This window comes from Petaurus breviceps, unplaced genomic scaffold (genome assembly GCF_028583685.1).
Source record: "Petaurus breviceps papuanus isolate PSGF00001 unplaced genomic scaffold, PetGlider_PUasm1.0 189, whole genome shotgun sequence".
Classification (NCBI taxonomy): domain Eukaryota; kingdom Metazoa; phylum Chordata; class Mammalia; order Diprotodontia; family Petauridae; genus Petaurus; species Petaurus breviceps.
The window spans coordinates 15,741,024-15,762,808 of NW_027185809.1; the positions used below are offsets into that span (position 1 = coordinate 15,741,024).

Here is a 21,785-nt window from a genome sequence, read left to right on the forward strand (position 1 = left end):
TCTCCCAATTAGCGACTGTATAGCTTTTCCTATTTGTGTCCCTGGGGGGTTAGTACAATGACTGGCACACAGTAAGTGCTCAGTAAATGTTTTTTCATTGATTCATTCACATAAGGTATGATTACATAGGATGTATACAGGATGGTATGAATGATATTTATCAGGGTAATTAAATTAGTGATAAAAGCAACCAAGAAGTTAACAAAATTGAAACATTTCACAACTTTTAAAATGTCACTAGCCGGTTAAGATGGCAGAGTAGAAGCAGGATCTCCTCGCAGCTCTGGCTTCCACCTTCTTCAATTCATGTAAAAGGGGACTCTGAACAAACTTTGGAGCTGCAGAACCCACAAAATGACACAGAGAAGCTAACCTCCCGCTGAGGACAGCCTGGCAGGCATTAGAGTGCAGTGCTCTGGGAGCTGAGCCCAGGCCCTTATGAGCCAAAGGTTTTAGCCCCAGGGTGGGTCTGATCAGCCACCTGCTGGAGGGACGCCAGATCACCAGCAGCTGTGGCCGTCTCCAGAATTATCAACACATAGACGTGAAGGACAAAGTGAGAGGTAAGTACAGTGCGGACTTTGGGACCCAGGATCTGGGAGTGCGTCAAAAAGCCGTTGAGGCCTCAGCCGTGCAGCCGCAGCCACATGGTAGCTTCAGCCCCTGGCCTGCAGAGTGTAGGGGGACCAAGCAACCAGTCTGAGGGGTAATCGCTCTTGCTTTCACCTGCTTGGATCTGGATTGCAGTCTAGGGTAGAGGTCCTGGTGTGTGTGTCCAGCTTCCAAGAGTGTGTGGAGGCTTCAGCAAGGGTACCCAACTAGTACCTCCGGCAGCTGAGAAAACCCCAGCATTTGGTATGAAGCTCCCCTGTTTGGTGGCAGAGTCCTACTGTGGCAAAAAGCCCAAAAGTCAAGTAATTGAGTGGCAACATGACCAGGCAAAGGAAACAAAGCAGACAGAAGATTCCAACATTACACTCCTATTTTGGGGACAAAAAGGAGCAAAGCATGGAACAGGAGGAAGACAGTGAAGTCAGAACTCCTGCACCAAAAGCTTCAAAGGAAAATACAAGCTGGTTACAGGCCATAGGAGGACCTTAAGAAGCAGATAAGAGAAGTGGAGGAAAAATAGGGAAGAGAAATGAGAACAATGCAAGAAAATTACAAAATGAGAGTCAACAGCCTGACTGAGGAAAATCACACCTTAAAAAATAGACTAACTCGGGGTGGCCAGGTGGCTCAGCGAGTAAGAGCACCAGCCCCAGTGTCAGGATGACCTGGGGGATTGAATCCGGGCTCAGATACTCAGCACCACACCCAGAAATAACTGGCCGTGTAACCTTGAGCAAGTTACTTAACCCCAATTACTTAAAAAAAAAAAAATAGACTAACTCAAATGGCAAAAGAGGCTCAAAACGGCAATGAGGAGAAGAATGCCTTAAAAAGCCGAATTTGCCAGATGGAAAAAGAATCTCAAAAGCTCAATGAGGAGAATCATTGCTTCAGAATAGTTTGGAGCAAATGGAAGCTAATGACTTTATGAGAAATCAAGATGCTGTTAAACAGATCCAAACAAATGAAAGAATAGAAGACAATGTGAAATATCTCATGGGAAAAACCACTGACCTGGAAAACAGATCCAGGAGAGATAATTTAAAAATTACTGGACTACCTGAAAGCCATGATCAAAGTAAGAACCTAGAAATCATACTCCAAGAAATTCTCAAGGAAAACTGCCCAGATGTTTTAGAACCAGAGGGCAAAACAGAGGTTGAAAGAATCCACCGATCACCTCCTGAAAAAGATCCCAAAAAGAAAACTCCTAGGAATATTATAGCCAGGTTCCGGAATTCCCAGATCAAGAGGAGAATATTACAAGCAGCCAGGAAGAAACAATTTGAATATTGTGGAAACAAAATCAGGATAACCCAGGATCTAGCAGCTTCTACACGGAGGGATTGAAGGGGTTGGAATGTGATATTGCGGCGGTCAAAGGAGCTGGGATTAAAACCAAGAATCATCTACCCGGCAAAACTGAGTATCATGTTTCAGGGGAAAATATGGTCATTCAGTGGAATAGAGGACTTTCAAGCATTCTTGCTGAAAAAAACCAGAGTTGAATAGAAAATTTGACATTCAGATACAAGAAGCAAGAGAAACATGAGAAGGTAAACAGGGAAAAGAAATCATAAGGAACTTATCAAAGTTGAACTATTTATATCCCCATATGGAAAAACAATAATTGTAACTGATGAAACTTTTCTCAGTATGAAAATAGTTGAAGGGAATAGAAATATATATATATATATATATATATATATGTCTATATGTCTATATATGAGGGTATATGGGCATATGAATACATATGTGAATGTGTGTATATATGTTTACAGGTATACATAGATAGAGGGCACAGGACCAATTCAATAGGAAGGGATGATACTTAAAAGGCAAAATTAAGAGGTGAGAGAGGAATATAACGAGAGGAGATGGGAAGAGAAAGAATGGGGCAAACTATCTCATATAGAAGAGGCAAAGGAAAATGGTTATAATGGAGGGGAAGAATAGGAAGGCAAAAGGGAATGGGTCAACCTTATTCCCATTGAATTTGGCTTGGGGAGGGAATGAAATACACACTAAATGTGGGGTATCTCAACCCACAGGAGAATAGGGGGGAAGGGGATGTGAGGGGGGATGATGGAAGGGAGGGCAGCCTCAGGGGGAGGGAAGTTGGAAGCACCCACTTTTGAAAAGGTATGAGATCAAAGTAGAGAACAGAACAAGTGGGTGGTGGGATAGGAGGGAGGGAAATATAGTCAGTCTTTTACAATATATCTACTATGTTAATATTTTGCATTAGCTACACATGTACAACCTATACTGAACTGTTTATCTTCCCAGTAAGGGTGGGTGACAAGGGAGGAAGGGAATGAATATGGAATTCAAAGTTTTAAAATCAAATGTTTAAAAAATATATATATATATCTATATATATACCTATTATTAATACTATTTTACATGTAATTGGGAAATAAGATATACAGGCACTGGGGCATAGGGATCCACCATGCCCTATTGGAAAAGTCAAAAGGGGTATGGGAGAAAATATGGTAGAGAGCAGATTGGAGGAGGGGATATCCTGTGGGACTGCTATTTTGGGGTGGTGGGTAGGGGAAAAACGGGGAGAAAATTTGTAACTCAAAATCTGGAGGAAATGAATGATGTAAATCAGAAATTAATAAAGCATTTGAAAAATGTAAAAAAAAATAGAAAAAATGTCACTAGCCCTTAGTTCACCTTTTCCATTTTGCCAACATCAAGTGGTATTTAAAACCATATAAAATCAGAATGAATGGAATGGACCATACTGAGATTATTCAGTACAAACTTCTAACTTTATACATTTGGAAACTGAAACTCAAAGAAATGAAGACATTTGTCCAAAGCCAAAGCAAGTCTGAGACAAGAATTCTGTTCCTTGATTCTTATTTCAGTGCTCCATGGATGCCAACCAAGGTGGAAAGTGAGGGAAAACAGGAAGAAGGCATGAGCCTATCCAGCAGGAAAGGAAAAGAGTAATAATATAAGGATGCCTTCGAACAGACCCCCTCAGATAGTCTAGCTTTGTGTTAAAACTGTTTTTGCCTGCATATTCATGGTCAAAGGACAAGAGCAAACTTTTCGGTTTCAGGACCCTTTGGATACTCTAAAGCACTTGTTGATGTGGGTTACATCTAGTGATATTTACTGTATTAGAAATTTAAATATTTTAGTATTGTTATGAAAATAATTTTAACCTCAAGGATCCCCTGAAAGGGTCTTAAGCATACCTGGACCATACTTTGAGAACCACAGAACTAGCAAACTGCTCTGTTATGACAAGGGGGTTGACTAAATCGGGGCTTCTTAAACTTTTTCCATTCACAACCCACAGTTTAAGAAACACTGGACTAAATAATTTTAAAGTCCCTTTTGGCTCTAAATCTACAATGCTATGTTACTATACAAAAGACCTCCCAAAAACATATTCCCAGGTCACTGCAAAAGGAGCATCTTTGGTAATCTGCTGTTCTTGGTAAGTGACGAGTCCTCTACTCATCCGGAGTCATTTAGTATTATGATACTATATCCTCTCAGGATGCCTAACACAATCAAAGTACAGGTACCTGACTTACCTGAAGCAATCCCATTTCCAAGGAAAGTGCTGATAATCATGAAAGGAAGAAGTAATCCATGTCCTAAGGAGACAGACGAGGAGGCTGGGCTGGTTTTTGGTGTTATCCTGCCATAGCACATCTTTTATCCGTCCAAGTTTGAAAGAAAAAGGGGGGAAAAAGCTGCCAGCCAGGTACAAATCCACCTATTAAAAAAATGCATAAAAACCTTGAGGAAGGAATAAAAGAGAAGCCCTTTATAAGCCAAGTTTTAGGAAATCTTATCAAAATAAATCCACCTCTCTTTCAGGAAAAGGAAGGTAACATCTAGTGTCTCTACAGTTTGGGAGGACAGCAGCATGCCAAAAGTCACGCTACTATCAAAAGTAGCACGCACAAATCTGGCGATTTCTCAGAGTATAGGGAGGCAGGAATTATCTCACCTTGAAATCTTTCAAGCAGAGCAGAACTTTGAGAAAGGATCCAATTCTGCCCCACAAGTCATGGAGGCTCTGGGTGAAGAAGGGAAGAAGCAGCTGACGACAAGAAGACTGCTGTCTGTATCAATGAGTCAAGTTTTTCCTTTGCCACAAGCACACAGTATGAGTTCAACTAAGGGAAGAAAAAAAAAAGGAAACACTGTCTTAAAAAAGAACGTATGCCTGAGCTGCCTGAACAACAGGTACCTAGTCACTCACTCACGGTTCTGACTCTGCCTCTGTGAATTTCAAAAACGAAACAATTACCAAGTTCATCATACACACCTGCAACCCAGGAAGTTATAGCCAGTCACGTGTGTTGACACTCCACCACACACCTCTCTAAAAAAAACAGCAACATACTCCTCACTTGAAGCAGGTAGTTTAAGAGTTAACACTGATAATGGTGCCAAATATAATACAGTGCCAGGTTCCCAGTGAAGCATAGCTCCTTGACTGGAGAAATTCTAATCAAACAATGCGCAACAAGAATTCAGACTGCTAGACCTAGAAGGGTCCTTGGAAATCATCCAATCCTCCCTCCAGTCCACATAAAATTATCTCATTTCACAACAAAAGATATTATTTGGGGGTCCCAGATCAGAACACCCAATTGATAAACATTCAACTTCTACCATTAAGCTCCTACTATGTTCCAGGCACTGTGCTAAGTGCTGGGGATACAAATATGGGAAGTCAACAAGCAAAAAGAAGACGAAAGGGTGGGGAAGGGGTACCCTTCTGTGTGTCTGGGGGGGGGCAGTACACAGAGGAGGAGAGGAGAGGGGATGATGAAGTCCAGGAGGACAGCTTGTGGAAAATGATGAGATGACTGCACTGGGTTTTCCTCCTGAAACTGAGGATGTGGGAGTTCTCCACTGTTAACCTCTACCCCAAATGCCCTTTCTCAAAAAATTTTATTAGGTTCCCACTGACAATTTTTATTTTTTGCTAATTCAATTATTTTTAAGTAGAATTTAAAATAATTTCTAGAAATTTGGGGTTTTCACTCATATATATATAGGGAAACTGAGTCTAAAACCAAAATTCTGCCAAATTTAGTGCTCAAGAGGACTCTAGGATCTAGCAAATCAATTTGTACGTTGTAGAATTTTTGTGTTGCGGTTCATAACTTTTGAGTTAGAAGAGCTCTTAGGACATTTAGTCCAATCTCCTCCCTTCATTTTACTAATGAGGAAATTGAGGTCAAGTGTGACTTGTCTATATTTACTCAAGTATGTAATGTAGCCTATTTAATTCATTCCAGTTTACCCACTAAGATCCCATGTCTTAGTTCATAAAAGATACTCAGAAATAACAAAATTGTACTTTTAATATGAAAAAATTCTAGAATTCAAACAGTTCACTATTTCATACAGAACTTTATATTTTCTCCTTTAATTCATGCCTGCCACACACACACACACACACACATACACACCCCAGCTATTGAAATACAAAGGCCAGATACTCTGCTGGAGATACCAAGACAGACTTGATTTGAAACTGATATATGGAAGTACCAGATCTTATATTATGCTAGCAGCAATAATCATCAAAACCGGAGGTGGAAAACCTAATGACCTCGAGGCCACATGTGGCCTTCCAGGTCCTTGGTTGCAGGCTTTTGTCTAAGTTTTACAGGACAAATCCTTTCATTATGGGGATTTGTTCTGTGAACTTTGGATTCAGTCAAAGGCCTGTGCTTGAGAATCTAGAGAGCCACATGGCTCAAGGCCACTGGTTCCCCACACCAGATCAAATCCATTTGGTACTTCTTAAAAAACAGATCATTGGAACATACTTGGCACAGAAAACCCAGAAGAAATAAGACATAGTAGCACAGTACTCAATCAAAAAAACCAAGAATTCTAACCACTTGATAAGAACTCATTCCTCAACAAAAGCTTAGGCTTAGAGCAACATCTCATACCATACACCACAATACACTCCAAATAGCCACTAGATATAAAAGGGCCTATGAACAAATTAAAAGGAAGAGAAAAAGGAAATAATACCTTTTGCAGCTATGTATAGAGGAGGAGTTTTGTTGACCAAAAAAGGGAGAAGGAGAATCAGACGTCAGCTCTATAAGACTGAAAAGGATTTGCACAAACACAGGGGCAGCAAGGTAGTGAAGTGAACAGAACATAGAGCCCTGGAGTTAGGAGAATCTGAGTTCAAATCTGGCCTCACTCACTTTATATGCGCGTGCACGCGCACACACACTGTGTGACCTTGGGCAAGTCATTTAACCCCCAATTACCTTACCGTCCCCCCTCCAAAAAAATAAAAGGATTTGCACAAACACAGGGGCAGCGAGGTGGTGCAGTGAATAGAACATAGAGCCCTGGAGTCAGGAGAATTTGAGTTCAAATCTGGCCCCCCTCACTTCATACACACGCGCGCACGCACACACACACACACTGTGTGACCTTGGGCAAGTCATTTAACCCCAATTACCTTACCTTCCCCCCTCCAAAAAAATAAAAGGATTTGCACAAACACAGGGGCAGCGAGGTGGTGAAGTGAACAGAACATAGAGCTCTGGAGTTAGGAGAATTTGAGTTCAAATCTGGCCTCACTCACTTCACACGCGCACGTGCACACACACACACTGTGTGACCTTGGGCGAGTCATTTAACCCCAATTACCTTACCTTCCCCCCTCCAAAAAATAAAAGGATTTGCACAAACAAAATCAATGCAGTTAGAAAACAGTTGGGGAGGGGAGAATCTTTGCAGCACATTTCTCTTTGGGGGGGAGTGAAAACTTCTCAGACAGTCTTGGATTGTTAACTTCTCTCTTCCTCCATCACTACTGCTGTCAAGCAGTAATTAATTCATTTCAGGAGTCTTTCGACCCCCACCTTCAGTTCTTTGTCTGATTTCCTGACTCTGTGAGCTCCTCCTCCAGGCTAGTGGGTGTCAGGGACAGCCTGAGCTCACTCCTCAGCCAATGGGAGTGAGGGACAATGGGGGAACTATGACCTTGCTGTGTTAAGAGTTTAAAAACTTTGTTCGACACCTCTTATGTGCCTCTTCCTCAAGATCAGTCATGGGGAAGACCACCCTCTTCTCCGGGGGGAAGAGAATAAATTCTGTTATTATCCTAAGAGATTTCCGAGTTCTTGGTTAAATTTGGATGAGGTTTTTTTCATCTCAAACATCTTGGATAAAGATCCGATATCCAAGATATAGAGAAAATTGACACATCTATAGGAACAAGAGCCATATAAACATATACTTTTTCTTTTGTTTTCTTTTTTTGCTTTTTGGAGGGCAATTGGGGTTAAGTAACTTTCCCAAGGTCACAGGGCCAGTCCCTTTTTGTGTGTATGTGTTAAGTGTCTGAGGCCAGATCCAAACCCAGGTCCTTTTGACTCCAGGGCTGGCGCTCTACTCACTGCGCCACTTAGCTGCCCCCTAAACATATACTTTTAAAAGAGGAAAGGTAAACTATTAACAACAACATGAAAAAATGCTACAAATCATTAATAACAAAAAATTAAAACAATCATGAGGTTCCATTTTATATCCATTAGACCGGCAAAGAAAAATGGCAGTTGTTGGAGGGGCTATAGCAGATAGGCACACAAAATGCATTGTTGGTGGAGCCAACCCTTCTGGAAAGCAATATAGAATTGTATGCAAAAAAGTCACTAAAAGTGACCATACCCTTTGACACAATGATACTCCTGCTAGGCCCATACCCTAAATAGATCAAAGAAAGAGGGAAAAAATCCATATTACAAAAATGTTCATAGAATTACTTTTTGTTGTAGCAAAGAACTGGAAATAAAGTGGGTACCCATCCAATGACTAAATAATTTATGGCAAATGAATATAATAGAATATTACTGAACTCTAAGAAATAACAAAAGGGATAGATTCAAAGAAACCTAGAAGGTCTTGTGGGAACTGATTCAGAGTGAAGTAAGAACCAGAACAAAATACAACACTGCAGAGGAAAATAACTGAGAAAGATATACAATCAATGAAAAACCAATTATGATTACAGAAAATTGATCATGACTACTACCCTCTTGGCAGATGAACTGGAGGTGCAGAATGAGATACACATTTTCTGAAATGGCCAATACACATGACTTAGGGGGCTTTTTGACTAGAGAAGTGGGGATGGGGACATAGTGATAAGTGATACCAAAAAAAAGAAGAAAAGAAAAAGGCGTCAATTAAACATTTAAGAAATACACAGAAGAAAGCAAAAAGAAGTTCATAGGGCAGGGCAATGTTGTGTCTATCATTTTAAATTTAATATTTACTTTAATAATTAAGCTACATTATAAAGATCTACATACATAACAAATATTAATCTTGTCATATATGATCTTTTTCTATTTTTGTATACAAAAATGTTCATATTTGTCAAATTAATAATAATTTAAAAAATTAAATTAGAGGGGCTACACTGGATTATCTATAAGGTAGTCTTTCCCAGATCTAAAACTGTGATTTCCATTATATATCCTCCTCCCTCCCTCACTTAATTTTCAAGGCTGTTGAGAAAACCACCTCGTCAGCACCAGCCTGGAGTCAGGAGGACCTTTAGTTCAAATCTTGCCCAGACACTTGATATGTACTAGCTGTGTGACCTTGGGCAAGTCACTTAACCTGATTGCCTCACTACCCTCCTCTAAAAAGAAAAAAAAAGCACTTTGTCAACTGCTCAAGAATGCAAACATTTCCTCCTCTCCACAATACAGAGATCTATTGACCATTAAATATTTCCCAAATGTCTGCCCTCAGACACTGTAGGGGGTGTTGGTTATGGGCAAATGAGAACTAAAGTTTTTGCTTCAGTTGTGAGAATTCACATCACAGTTGAACAGAGGGTGATCACATTGCTTTTTTCTGCCTGATAGAGAAGTTTCCCTTGGCATCAAGGCCATGCCTTACTTTTGGATACCATAGGCCTAACAATTGACCATAGGTCATATAGTAGGGGAAATAAGGCAGGGATACAAATAACTATATACAAGTTAGGATGTGGTAAGTATATACAGGTGTCCCAAAAGTCTTAGTGCAGTTTTAAGCTATTAAGTTTTAAAAAGTTTAGTAGCTATTTAAGTTTTAACAGTTTAGAGACATCACCTTGCCAACAAAGGTCTGTATAGTCAAATCTATGGCATTTCCAGTAGCAATGTATGGCTGTGAGAGTTGCACTGTAAGGAAAGCTGAGTGCAGCAGAATTGGCACTTTTGAATTGTGGTGCTGGACTTTTGAGAGTCCCCTAGATAGCAAGATCAAATCAGTCAATGTTTCAAAAAATTAATTCAGGCTATCTGCTGTTAGGTCAAATACTGAAGCTAAGGTTTAAATGCTTTGGCCACATAATGAGAAGATGGGATTCACTGGAAAAGACCTTGATGTTGGGAAAGATTTGGAGATTCCTTTTCAAAGAAAAGAGGCTGACGATGAGATAGAAAGATAATGTCATAGAAGCAATGAACATGAGCTGGGACAGACCTTGGGACAGAGTGAAGGAAGAAAAGCCTGGTATACTATGGTCCATGGACAAAACAATAAGAAAAGTTTTAAACTTCATAAAGACTTTTGGGACAACTTGTGTAGGAGCACAAAGTGCGATGAGAGATTTGAGAAAGGCGATCACTCTCAGCTAGAGATAAAATCCAGACAGTATATTAAAATGTGAGGCAGCTAGTGGAGCAATGGATAATGGAGTGTTGAGATTGGAGTCAGGAAGACTCATCTTCCTGAGTTCAAATCTGGCCTCAGACACTTAGTCATTTGTAAAGTGATTTGGAGAAGGAAATGGCAAACCACTGCAGTACCTTTGCCAAGGAAATTACAAATCACAAAGAGTCAGACCCAGCTGAACTGACCGAACAATAACAACAAAATGGTAAAATGGAAAGAATGTTGGACTTGGAGCTCTGGGTTTAAATCTCAGACAAACACCCATGTGATCACGTATAAGTCACTTCAACTCTATAAGCCTTAGTGTCCCCAGCTATAAAATGAAGGCATACTGGACTAGATCATCTGTAAAGTCCCTTACAGCTCTAAATTTTATGATCTATGATCAAAGGTTGCATTCAAAGGAATGCAAAAGTATTTCAACCTATGGGGTGGGGGTGGGGCAGGGGCAGCATTGAGAGGGATGGGAGTAAAGAACAAAGGCAGAGAGTTGGGAGGGGGCAGGCAGTCTGGAAATAAGTTCAACTGAGCTATAATATAGGCTGCTGATTAAAGGAAAACAGAAAGAAGTCTGAGAAAGGAAGTTGAAATAAAAGTTGTATTTTCCCTGTAGTCTATTATGGCCTAGAACCATGGCTCTTTTACCCCCATCCTTCTCTTCAATTTCCCTGACTTCTTTCTGGCAGAAAACATCAAAGTGTGGTATAGCCAAGAGATGGTGGTTCTAGTGTAGACTCTGCCACTAATTCTGGCTGTATATGCAGTTGATCAAGTCACCTGATCTCTTAAAACAGAAGTTCTCTGAGGACAGCCTGGCATAGCGAAGATGATATGGAACTTTGAGAAAGGAAGACTTAGGTTCAAGTCCCACCTATCACTAACACCCATGGGCAAATCACTTAGCATCTCTGGGCCTAAGTTTCCTCATCCAGAAAAAGAGGTATTTTCTGACAAGTTTTCTCATACTTGTCAAAGCCATAATAACTAAGGTATAGTATTGAGTGAGAGAAGTGAAAACTTCTCAGACTACACTCTAAAATCTAGTAAGGCTTTTCATGGGAAACCGGCCCAAGTTCCCCTTCACCAGAGATCACATGATTTGCAAGGACTCAAAACTCAGAGCAGTAGGGGAGTCACCCCTCTCCTCAGTGACACCTCAGCATAAGATATGCCAAATAAGGACAGAAGTGCTTTCTCAAATGTAACATTGGGTGGTCTACTGCTTCCTTGTTCTGGTACTTGAGGTAGATTGCTGCACTTAGATTGCACACCTAACTTCCAGCCAGTGGAAGAAAAGGGTCAGGAGGGGAATGGGGGAGAATTCGCCATTTCCTTTTGTAAACTGATTCTCCTCCCTGACCATTTGTCAGGAGGGTGGCCCTTTCTCGAGATCATAATAAACCATTCTTTTCTGCTTCCTACCTTGAGAAATCTCTGAGTATTACCTGGGTAAGAATTTCTGTTGTATACAGTTTTTGGGGTACACACAGTCTGATGAACACTCTGGCCTAAGGTAATGAAAGTAGAGGACCAGTTTTTAGGCCTTCTCAGCAGTGGCCTCTGCATGTCCAAGGAACTATTCTGACACCCTCATCCCTCATGTGAACTGGTGGCACATTTTGTGCTGAGTTCTATAATTATAAAAAGAAGCTCAAATGAGAATCTATGTAAAGCACTTTACAAACCTTCAAGTATCATGTAAATATTATTGTTATTGTATGTATAACATGTATAACCTAGAGACAACAGGAGTGGCTAAAAAGTATTTTTCCTGGAATGTTAACAATATGACTGGGAGAAGGAAGAACATATTTCTTTTCTTTGTTTGAAAAATGCAGGCACCCATATCCAGGAAGTCCCACGCCAGTATCTTTGCATCGATTGAATCGAAGCAAGCTCAATTAATCCATCAGCACACTTGTATAAGACCCTCAGTGCAGAGTGTTCCTCAAATGCTTTCCAAAAATAACAACTATATAACAACAAAAAAAAATCACATGTATATGTAGTTGGGTACATGTATAGCCACTACTTTATCCTCAATCCTTCACCCCCAAACAGTGGGAAGACTGGGAAAAAAAAATGAAAGGAAATTAAGGGGTAGCTAAGGAAGAAAAAGAGAAAACTGGGAGAAAAAAGAGTCACTAAATGGTTGAATGAAATTTGTTTATTAAAAGAATTGTACCCAGACTTTTGTGACAATAGTAAGGGAATGCTGAAAAGACGCGTAGGCCCCGAATAAGGAGACAAGTGTCCTTGTCCCAGATATGCCACCACCAAAGTGTGTGACCTAAAATAAATCACCTGTCAGGGCTGTGGTTTTCTCATATGTAAAATGAGTCAGATGTCTATAACACTATAACAGGGAGAACACTGAATCTGAAGAGAAAGATTGGAGTTCTGTACCTGTTGGACTATCTCTGTGACCTCAGTGATTTTATTACAACCTCTCTAGGCCTTCATTTAGGGATCCTGGGCATTCAAATATGCTACTGTGTTGGGGCAAAGGAAAAAACTATTAAAAAAAGATATGCGACTGTGCTATGCAAAGAAAAGTCTGAGGAGCGGCTGATATCCTACTAGGTGCTTCACTGGTCTTTGTCTACCCTGTCATGGTAAAGACCTTCCTGTACATTCATTGTATGCCTGCCTTTATAGATCTGAAGTTTTACATTGCAATTTTTTCCCTAAAGTGTCTGCAGCTGCCCTCTAGCAAAAGATTACTTTTGGTGGTTGTGGGAACTTGACCCCCTATTTCCCATAGGTTCACTATGTCAACATTCACTTTTTTGGTGTTTTTTTTATTTTTATGCCAGTTTCTAGGAATGTTACCCCCTTGAAAGCTGAGGATTGACTGTAGAGGGATTGAGAATGGGAGAGTTGAATCAGAAGGGCACATTTTTGTTTACACCCTTTCCTGACTATTTTAATTCTGCTGTTGAGTTGTTTTTTCAGCCACTTGACTCTTTGTGACACCGTTTGGGATTTTCTTGGCAGAGATACTACAGCGGTTTGCCACTTCCTTCTAAAGTTCATTTTATAGAAGAGGAAACTGAGGCAAACAAGATTAAGTGACTTGCACAGGATCCGAAGCCACATTTGAACTCAGGAAGATAAGTCTTCCTGACTCCAGGCTCAGTATTCTACTTTTCCACCTAGATCCCTACTCAAATCCTATTCATTCTTTAATGCCCAACTCAACTTGCTTCTTGTCCATGAGAAGAAGTGGAAAGATCACTGGATTTGGAGGCAGAAGACTTGGATTCAAGTCCCACTTCTGTTACTATTTCCTACCTATGTGATGATCCTGGGCAAGTCTCAGTTTCTTCTGCTGCTGGACTTGATCATCTCTAAAGTCGCTTCCACTTCTAAACCTTTATCTTCCTAGACTAATTCAGTCACAGAGATTTTACCCTCTTTTGAACTCAAAGTACTGATGGATCATTCACTATGTATTTGTTGTAAGAAACCCCTTACACAGTCATTTAGAAGTCTTATATTGTTATTTCAAACACTTTGAGGTCAGATTAACTTAATTCCCTTTCAGAGTCTTTTTCTCCAAGATCCTTTGATAGATTTTTCTACAGTAAGGTGCGTATACAGTTTAAGAAACCAATTGTCATCTGGCAGTCTTTTTTATTCCTGCATCTCTTTTCTGTTCCTAAAAAGCTGAAAAACTTATCTGGCTTCCAAATTCAAAGGAAATTTTTATTATCTTATATTCTTAGTTAGACTGAAAAGTTCTTGAAGGCAAGAACTTCAAATGGGGAATGATGGGAGAGTTGGGAACAGGCAAAAAGATGCCAAATAATAAAAGAGAGGTTGATTCAAGGTGTTTTTTTTTTTAATGCAAACAAAAGAAGGTCAGAAGAAATAATAGACAAACAAGACAGCTCTGATACTAACATGATGAATTTATTAGATATTTAAAGAAAAAAAAGGAAGAAACTTTTAAACAATGGAGAACCATAGTTTCATGTATAAGCTTTTTTTCTGTTCTACTTTGTATGTGGAAATGCCCATTTTATTTGATAGTAAGCTCAGAGTTTTTTAAAAGAAGAAATTAAAATCCAGCCCAAGGAAACGAAATATCCTTCATTAGATGTATCCAAGTATACATGGCATTCAACATAGCACAATATCCCCTGACTCCAACATATAACTACTTCTTATAGTCAGCACAGAGCTACTTTTCATCATTCAGGTAGGCATCAGGGGTCAAGACTGTGTCCTGTGTATGACCCTATCTCTCCAGGTGAATAGTAAGGTTACCGAGCAATAGATCATTAATTAATTCAGCAAACATTTATTTAAGTGCCTACTAAATGCCCAGCATATGGATCACCTGTGTAATCCTGTATAGGCCTGTTTCTTCAGCTGTAAAATGAGAGGACTGGATTCAGGACCTCTTTCCAGTTCTAAATCTATGTATGATCCAAAGATCCAAAAGTAATTTGATAGTGCTAATCATTTAACCAACACTCCCTTATGGCTGTGGCTGAACCAGGGAAGCTATAAGGTATGCCAAGAACTCAAGATGTTAAATTCACAACAAAAATGCATAAAGTCCACTCAAATTGTGTCACAGGCTTATGACTAGGCTTATTCTAACTTGAGGAGAAAAACCCCCCAAAGACACAAATGGAGTCCTCTTTCTCCAGATGAAAATTTAATGAAAAGAGTAAGAAAACAAGGTAGGGATGCATCAAGGTCTGCTGCATTTCTAGTTACTACTCTGCCACTTAACCATTTAGTGGCTTCTGACCAACTGGACTAATGTCCAAATTAAATATAACTAAAATTAATATTTTGTCCTTATTTTCTTTCCACATCTGTAATGATAGCCAGGACCCTCAAAAACTCAGAAACTCATTGTTGAATGTGACTGTGCCTTTTAAAATCTTTGTATCCTCAGTGCTTCAGATACTTCTGGAATGGGACCAGGCCTGTAATTTCATCAGTACAGGGGAACCCTTCTACAGATGCAGAACTGCAACTCCTCTATAATTTATAAACAGTATATGTCATAGATTAGGCTTGGACCCAGGTCTGATGCCAAGGCCAGCTCTCTATTCTGACAGTTTGTTTTGTCATGTACATAGTACACGTGAATTCACAGAGGCTTAGGATGTGGTATAGAACCGAAAGGGAGCTTAGTATTGGGGTTTTCCCTCCCTTTATTTTACAAATGAAAAAATCGAGGGCCAGAGATGTTCAGTGGGAATAAGTAGGAGAACTTGAATTTGAACCCATGTGCCCATACCAAGTACTTTCATATTCTCCCTTCCCTCCATCTTTACAGCTTCCTTTTATGTGCTGTCTTCCGTTATCAGAAGTAAGTTCATTGAGAGCAGGGACGATCTTTCTGCTTCTATCTGCATTCCTAGCACTTAGCAGTGTCTGGCACATAATAAGGACTTTCTTTATAAATACTTGTTGACTTGCCTTAGAGCTCAGCAGAGAAACTTGGGCTGGATATATAGATCAGGGGGTTATGACACAGAAATGATAATTAATCTATTGGGAGGTAATGAAACGACCAACTCAGAATAAAAGAGTAGAGGCTTCAAGACAATGCCTTTGGGGCACCCCCTCACTAGGGTATAACAAGGATGAAGAGTCAGCAAAGAACATCCAGGAATAGTCAGAGAGGCAGGGCAACAATGAAGAGAACAGTGTGATGGAAACTCAGAGTGGAGACAGAAGGAAGTGATTAACAGTGTCTGACACTACAGAAGTCAAGAAGGACGACAGGGTAGAAGTCAGATTGTAGCGGGTTTTCAGGAGAGAGGTGAGAAAGTGGAGGCACTGAATGTAAATGTTTTTTTTTAAAGGAGCCAGTCAATAAACATTTATTAAGATCCTTCTAAAGATGAAAGGTAAAAGAGCTCTTAAGGAGTTCATAGTCTAAATGGGGAGACAACATACAAACAAGACACAAATAGAATAAAATGGAAATAATTAACAGAAGAAAGGCAGTAGAATGAAGGGGGATTGGGAAAGACTTCCTGTAGAAGGTGGGATTTTCTGCTAACATTTGAAGGAAGCCAGGGAAGGCAAGAGGCAAAGATGAGGAGGGAGAGCATTCAAGACAGGGGAAAGTCAATGAAAATAGCCAGAGTGAAGTGACAAAGAACAGGAGAGATAGATGGATGAGTGAATGAACAGGTGAATGAAAAAGCACTTTCAAGTGCTTCCTATGTGTTAAACACTGGAGAAACAGAAAGGCAAGGAGGTCTCTGCTTTCTAAGAGCTGATATTTTGATGGGCAAGGTGTCTTCTGTAAGTCAGATGGAAAGGTCCCACAGCTGTAAAGTGGATAGTAATGCATCTTCCTTAGTAACATTACCACCTCATGTTGAGCTACCAACAGGGCCTTGGACTTGGGTATAAAGAATTTTCTTTTCTAGAACCTGATGAGACAGCCCCTGTCTGCTGACAGTAGTTAGTCAGCAGCTGGCGTTGTAAGGGTGGAAGGTAGGCCCTTTCTCCACAGGAGCTGCTCCCTTTGATGATGGTTTCAGCAGCAGGGTTGGAAGCAGGATCACTAGCCTGAGAGATAGGAGCTGGTACTCCTGGGACTTTGGGGCTCAGGGTCCTGGGCTATCTCCATTGTGGTACTGAGAGATGGTAGCAGTGGTTTGACTCATGTGGCACATGCTCACTCCTGTCTTTCCCTCAGGATGTCTTCCTGCTATTTTAGGACAACAGCAGGAATGGTAGGATCTAGTGAGGGCTTTCTTTTTTTTTAAAGGATGGAGGAAGACTTAGGTTGTTTGTAGACAGCAGAGAAAACCAGTAAATAAGGAGAGACTAAAGAAAGGTTGGGGGTGGGGGGAAAATGATAGTGGGGCAATATGCTAGGAAAGATGGGATGGGTTCAAGGGTACATGTGGAGGGGTTAGTCTTGGCAAGCAGAGACGGGCCACCTCTTCATCAGAGACTGGAGTGAAGAAGAAGATGGGGTGAGTAATGCCAGGAAATGAAAAGGGGAATGGCTTCCATTTTTTCAGTTAAGTATGGAGCAAAGTATTCTGCCGAGGGAAGTGGAAGGGGAGGTAGGGGAGAGAAGGAAAGAAGAGAAGATTTGATGTGGTGAATGATATAGAGAATCATTTAGGAAAGAAGACTGCCTGGCTGTAATGCCCAGTTGGGATTAGATAACAGATTTATAGTGGACCATATCCCTTAATTGTGAACACTACTTGGGATTCATAGTTTGCTTCTTTCTCTATCAGGAGTGTAAAGTATTGAAGAAGGTTATTAGCCTTTATAGTGTTATTTTCTATAGAAGAGAAATAAGAGATTTTTGTTATTTAAGGAAGTAATCAAGCTAGCCATGGCCACTCCTTCATTGCTCTCCCAACTCAGCTCCTGACTCTCTAGACTTTTCCACCATGCCATCCCTCTTCCCTTTCAGATTCCTTCTATGTGTTATCTTTCCACTTTAGAATGTAAACTCCTGTTTACCTGTCAGATTTATGGAGAAGGGAAGATTTTATGACAAAACAAGAGGTAGAGATAGAGAGCATTATAAAATGCAAAATGGATAATTTTGATTACATTAAACTGAAAAGTTTCTGCACAAATAAAGCCAATGTAAGCAAGGTTAAGAGGGAAGTGGAAAACTGGAAAGAATTTTTACAACCAGTGTTTCTGATAAAGGCCTCATTTCTAAAATACACAGAGAATTGAGTCAAATCTATAAGAATACAACTCATTCCCCAATTGATAAATGGTCAAAGAATATGAACAGGCAGTTTTCAGAGGATGAAATTAAAGATATCTATAAGCATATGAAAAAACGCTCTAAATCAGGGTGGCCAGGTGGCTCAGGAAGTAAGAACACCGGCTCCAGTGCTGGGAGGACCTGGATCAAATCCGGGCTCAGATACTCAGCACCACACCCAGAAATAACTGGCCATGTAATCTTGAGCAAGTTACTTAACCCCGATTGCTTAAAGAAAAAAATGCTCTAAATCACTACTGATTAGAGAAAAGCAGATCAAAACAACTCTGAGGTACCACATCTCACCAGTCAGACTGGCTAAGACGACAAACAGGAAAGTGATAAATGCTGGAGAGGATGTGGAAAAATTGGAACACTAATGCATTGTTGGTGGAGTTGTGAACTGATCTAACCATTTTGGAGAGCAATCTAGAACTATGCCCAAAGGGCTATAAATAAGTGCATACCATTTGACCCAGAAGTACCACTTCTAGGGCTGTATCCCAAAGAGATCATGGAAGTAGGAGGAAGACCCGTATGTACAAAAATATTCATAGCAGCTCTTTTTGTGGTGGCAAAAAATTGGAAATCAAGGAGATGCCTGTCAAATGGGGAATGGCTGAACAAGCTGTGGTATATGAATGTAATGGAATACTATTGTGTTATAAGAAATGAGGAGCATGGGTCGGCCAGGTGGCGCAGTAAGAGCGCCGGAGTTGGGACCTGGGATCGGTTGAGGCCTCAGATACTTAACACCCACACAAAACAACTGGTCGTATAACCTTGGGCAAGCTACTTAACCCCAATTGCTTCAAAAAAAAAAAAAGAAATGAGGAGCAGACAAATTTCATAATAACCTAGAGAGACTTATATAAACTGATGTTGAGTGAGAAGAGCAGAACCAGGAGAAATTTGTACACAATTACAGACACAATGTATGTGTGACAACTAACCTTGATAGACTGGGCTCCTTTCAACAATGTAAGGCTATAAGACAATTCTGAAAGACTCATGATGGAGAGAGATATCCCCTTCTAGAGAAAGAGCTACAGAGTCTGAATACAGATTGAAGCAAACTACTTGCTCTTTCTTTTTCTTGTTTTGTTTCCTCTTTCCCACTGTTCATTCCATTGGTTATAATCCTTTAAAACCTGACTAATGTTTAAAGTGAAGGTATTTGTAGATCCTATATTTTGACTGCATGCCACCATGGTGGGGGAGGGGGAAGAGGAGAAAAATTTGAAACTCAAGAGACTGTGGAACTGAATGTTGTAAACTAAAAGTAAATAAACAAATTAATTTTTAAAAAATAAATAAAAATTTTAAAAATGAATATTCAAGAAACAGAAAAAAGAATGTAAACTCCTTGAAGGCAAGGACTATCTTTTATTTTGTTTATATTTGTATTCCTAGGCTTATCACAATTTCTGGGATGTGGAAAGTATTTAACATATGTTTCTTGACTCAAATAAGTCTTTTTTATTTTCTGGAGGGCAATTGGGGTTAAGTGACTTGCTCAAGGTCACATGGCTAGTTTTATGTTAAGCGTCTGAGGCCGCATTTGAACTCAGGTCCTCCTGACTCCAGGGCTGGTGCTCTACTCACTGCACCATCTAGCCACCCCTCAAATAAGTCTTACAAATGCCAAAATAGAATTCCTCCTTTCTATCTCCCCTTCCCCCAAACACACAAGCAAGCAAGTACTCCCAGACAGCTGGTGAGCAATCATGAAACATTTATGAAGTGCCTGCTATATGCTAGGCACTGAGGTAGCACAGGGATATAAATACAAAAGTAGGCAAGCATCCCAGTTATGGAGACCAGCCTGGGCAAAGGCACAGAGGATCGAGGAACAGCAAATAGACCAGTTTGGCCAAAGTACAGAGTGTATGAGGTAGTGATGTGTAATCAGCCCAGAAAGACAGGCTGGGCCCAGACTGTACAGGATTTTCAATGCCAAAGGCAATGGAGCACTCACTCCATTCACTGCTAACTAAGTCTTCTTGAGTAGGGGAGTGACATGGCCAGATTATATATCTGATGTGTCTGTATCTGTGGATTATAGGGCCAAAGAAGGCAGGGAAGTCCATTTGCTAATCTCAGTTTCCAGTTTCAGAGCCCTCAAAACAATTTTAATCCACAGAAATCTCTCCTATGTTTTCCAAGATGCTATCTCTTTGATACTGCACTAATATGCAGTGCCCATTAATAAGGTTGGCTGGCTTTGCATTTTGAAGCCCATACAATAAATAGCTGCTCAGGGTGGAGTTGAGGGGTCCTGGGAAGTGTTAGACTGACTCACTCGTCTAGTGGCTGAAAAGCAACATTGGGCCAAGTATACAAATGGAGCCCAATTTGGGTATCCTGCATACTGAATTCTTATGTATCCATGAGAAAAATGAGACCTCTGAATTGCAAAAATGGTTGTAGAGTTGTGGAAGACTGCTATCAAAACAAAAAAATCCTTATTTCCCTAACTCTATATAATTTGCATTTCTCAAAAGCAAAATCAATTTTTAAATTTCAAAACCTCAATGAGGGAATCTTTCCCCCCCAACAATAACACCAGCCCCCCCAAATTCCCCAAGGAAGAAAATAGGTGTAAATTCAAAAAAATGGGTAGGGTTGAGCTCCAGAAAAATCATTAAGCTGTTTTACTGGCAACTCGCAAAAAGAACATACACCAACACAGAAAAATGCACAACTTATGGTTCAAGGCACTTAAGTATATTATAACCAAGGTTTGCCTGACAATCTTTCTACACTGTAATTATGTGTTACAAGCTTCCTCTATTGTATACTATCTAATGTAAGTATGTGTCATTTCCTTCCTGGGAGCCTGTTTGTGATATAGGAGAGGCAGCATGTTATAGTGAAGAAACACTGAATTTGGAGTTAGAAGACCTGGCTTAAAATTACTGCTTTACATTGGGAGCTTCTTTGAGCTTCAGTCTCCTCTTCTGTAAAATGGGAGGGGTTGATCAGCTGGTCTAAGGTCTGTTCCATCTCTAAATCCTATAATTCCAAGCTATAAAGAACCTTAGAGCTCATTTCATCCATGTCCTGCTCCCCCATACCCACCCTATTGCCCCCAATTTGGCAGATAAAATATAGGCACAGAGAGATGAAAGGACTTATTCAAGGTGGTTGGTTTTGGTTTTTGTCACAAGGATCTTTGACTCCTTTACCCAATACATTTCTTTCCCTGACTTTTTAAAAATAAAAAACTAAAATGGTAATTAAAATAAACACTATCATAACATACTATACATAGCAGAATAGAGAGGGTTGTACATGAAACTTCAAATTTCTATTATGCAGAGATTGCTTTTTCTTTAAATAGCTAATAAATTCAGCGTGAGGCTTCCAAAGCTGTCCTGCTTGTCTGTACTTCCTTTTTTTTTTTTTTTTGGTGCACTTAAAAAATGTTTCAATGACTCTTTTCTTTTTGGCAACCCTATTACTTACCCTTCCCCCCAAACCCTACTCCACCTCCATAGGGGAGGGGACAAGGGGACCAGAAAAACAAAATCCTTGTAGCCAACAGACATAGCCAGGTGAAATAAATACACAATGACCACGTATGAAAATGTATGTCTCATTCTGTACCTTGAGTCCATCACGTCACTTTGAAGAGGTGGACAGCATGCTTTATCATCAGTTCTCTGAAATCATGGCTGGTCACTACATTCACTGATCAGTTGCTGTTTTTCTTTATAATATTTTGTTGCTACCACAGAAA

General features: G+C 40.1%; 1 protein-coding gene across 2 annotated transcripts in view; it reads right to left on the reverse strand.

Moving 5' to 3' along the window:
* SUSD6 (sushi domain containing 6) overlaps nucleotides 1–21,785 on the reverse strand; it is a 122,208-nt gene that overhangs the window by 62,191 nt on the left and 38,232 nt on the right. For both annotated transcript variants that reach the window (XM_069091987.1, XM_069091988.1), the window contains exons 2-3: nucleotides 4,598–4,766; nucleotides 4,176–4,360 (exon numbers count right to left, since the gene is read on the reverse strand). In XM_069091987.1, coding sequence (XP_068948088.1) covers nucleotides 4,176–4,296 — 121 coding nt within the window. In that variant the 5' untranslated portion in view covers nucleotides 4,297–4,360; nucleotides 4,598–4,766. The remainder of the gene's footprint in view (nucleotides 1–4,175; nucleotides 4,361–4,597; nucleotides 4,767–21,785) is intronic.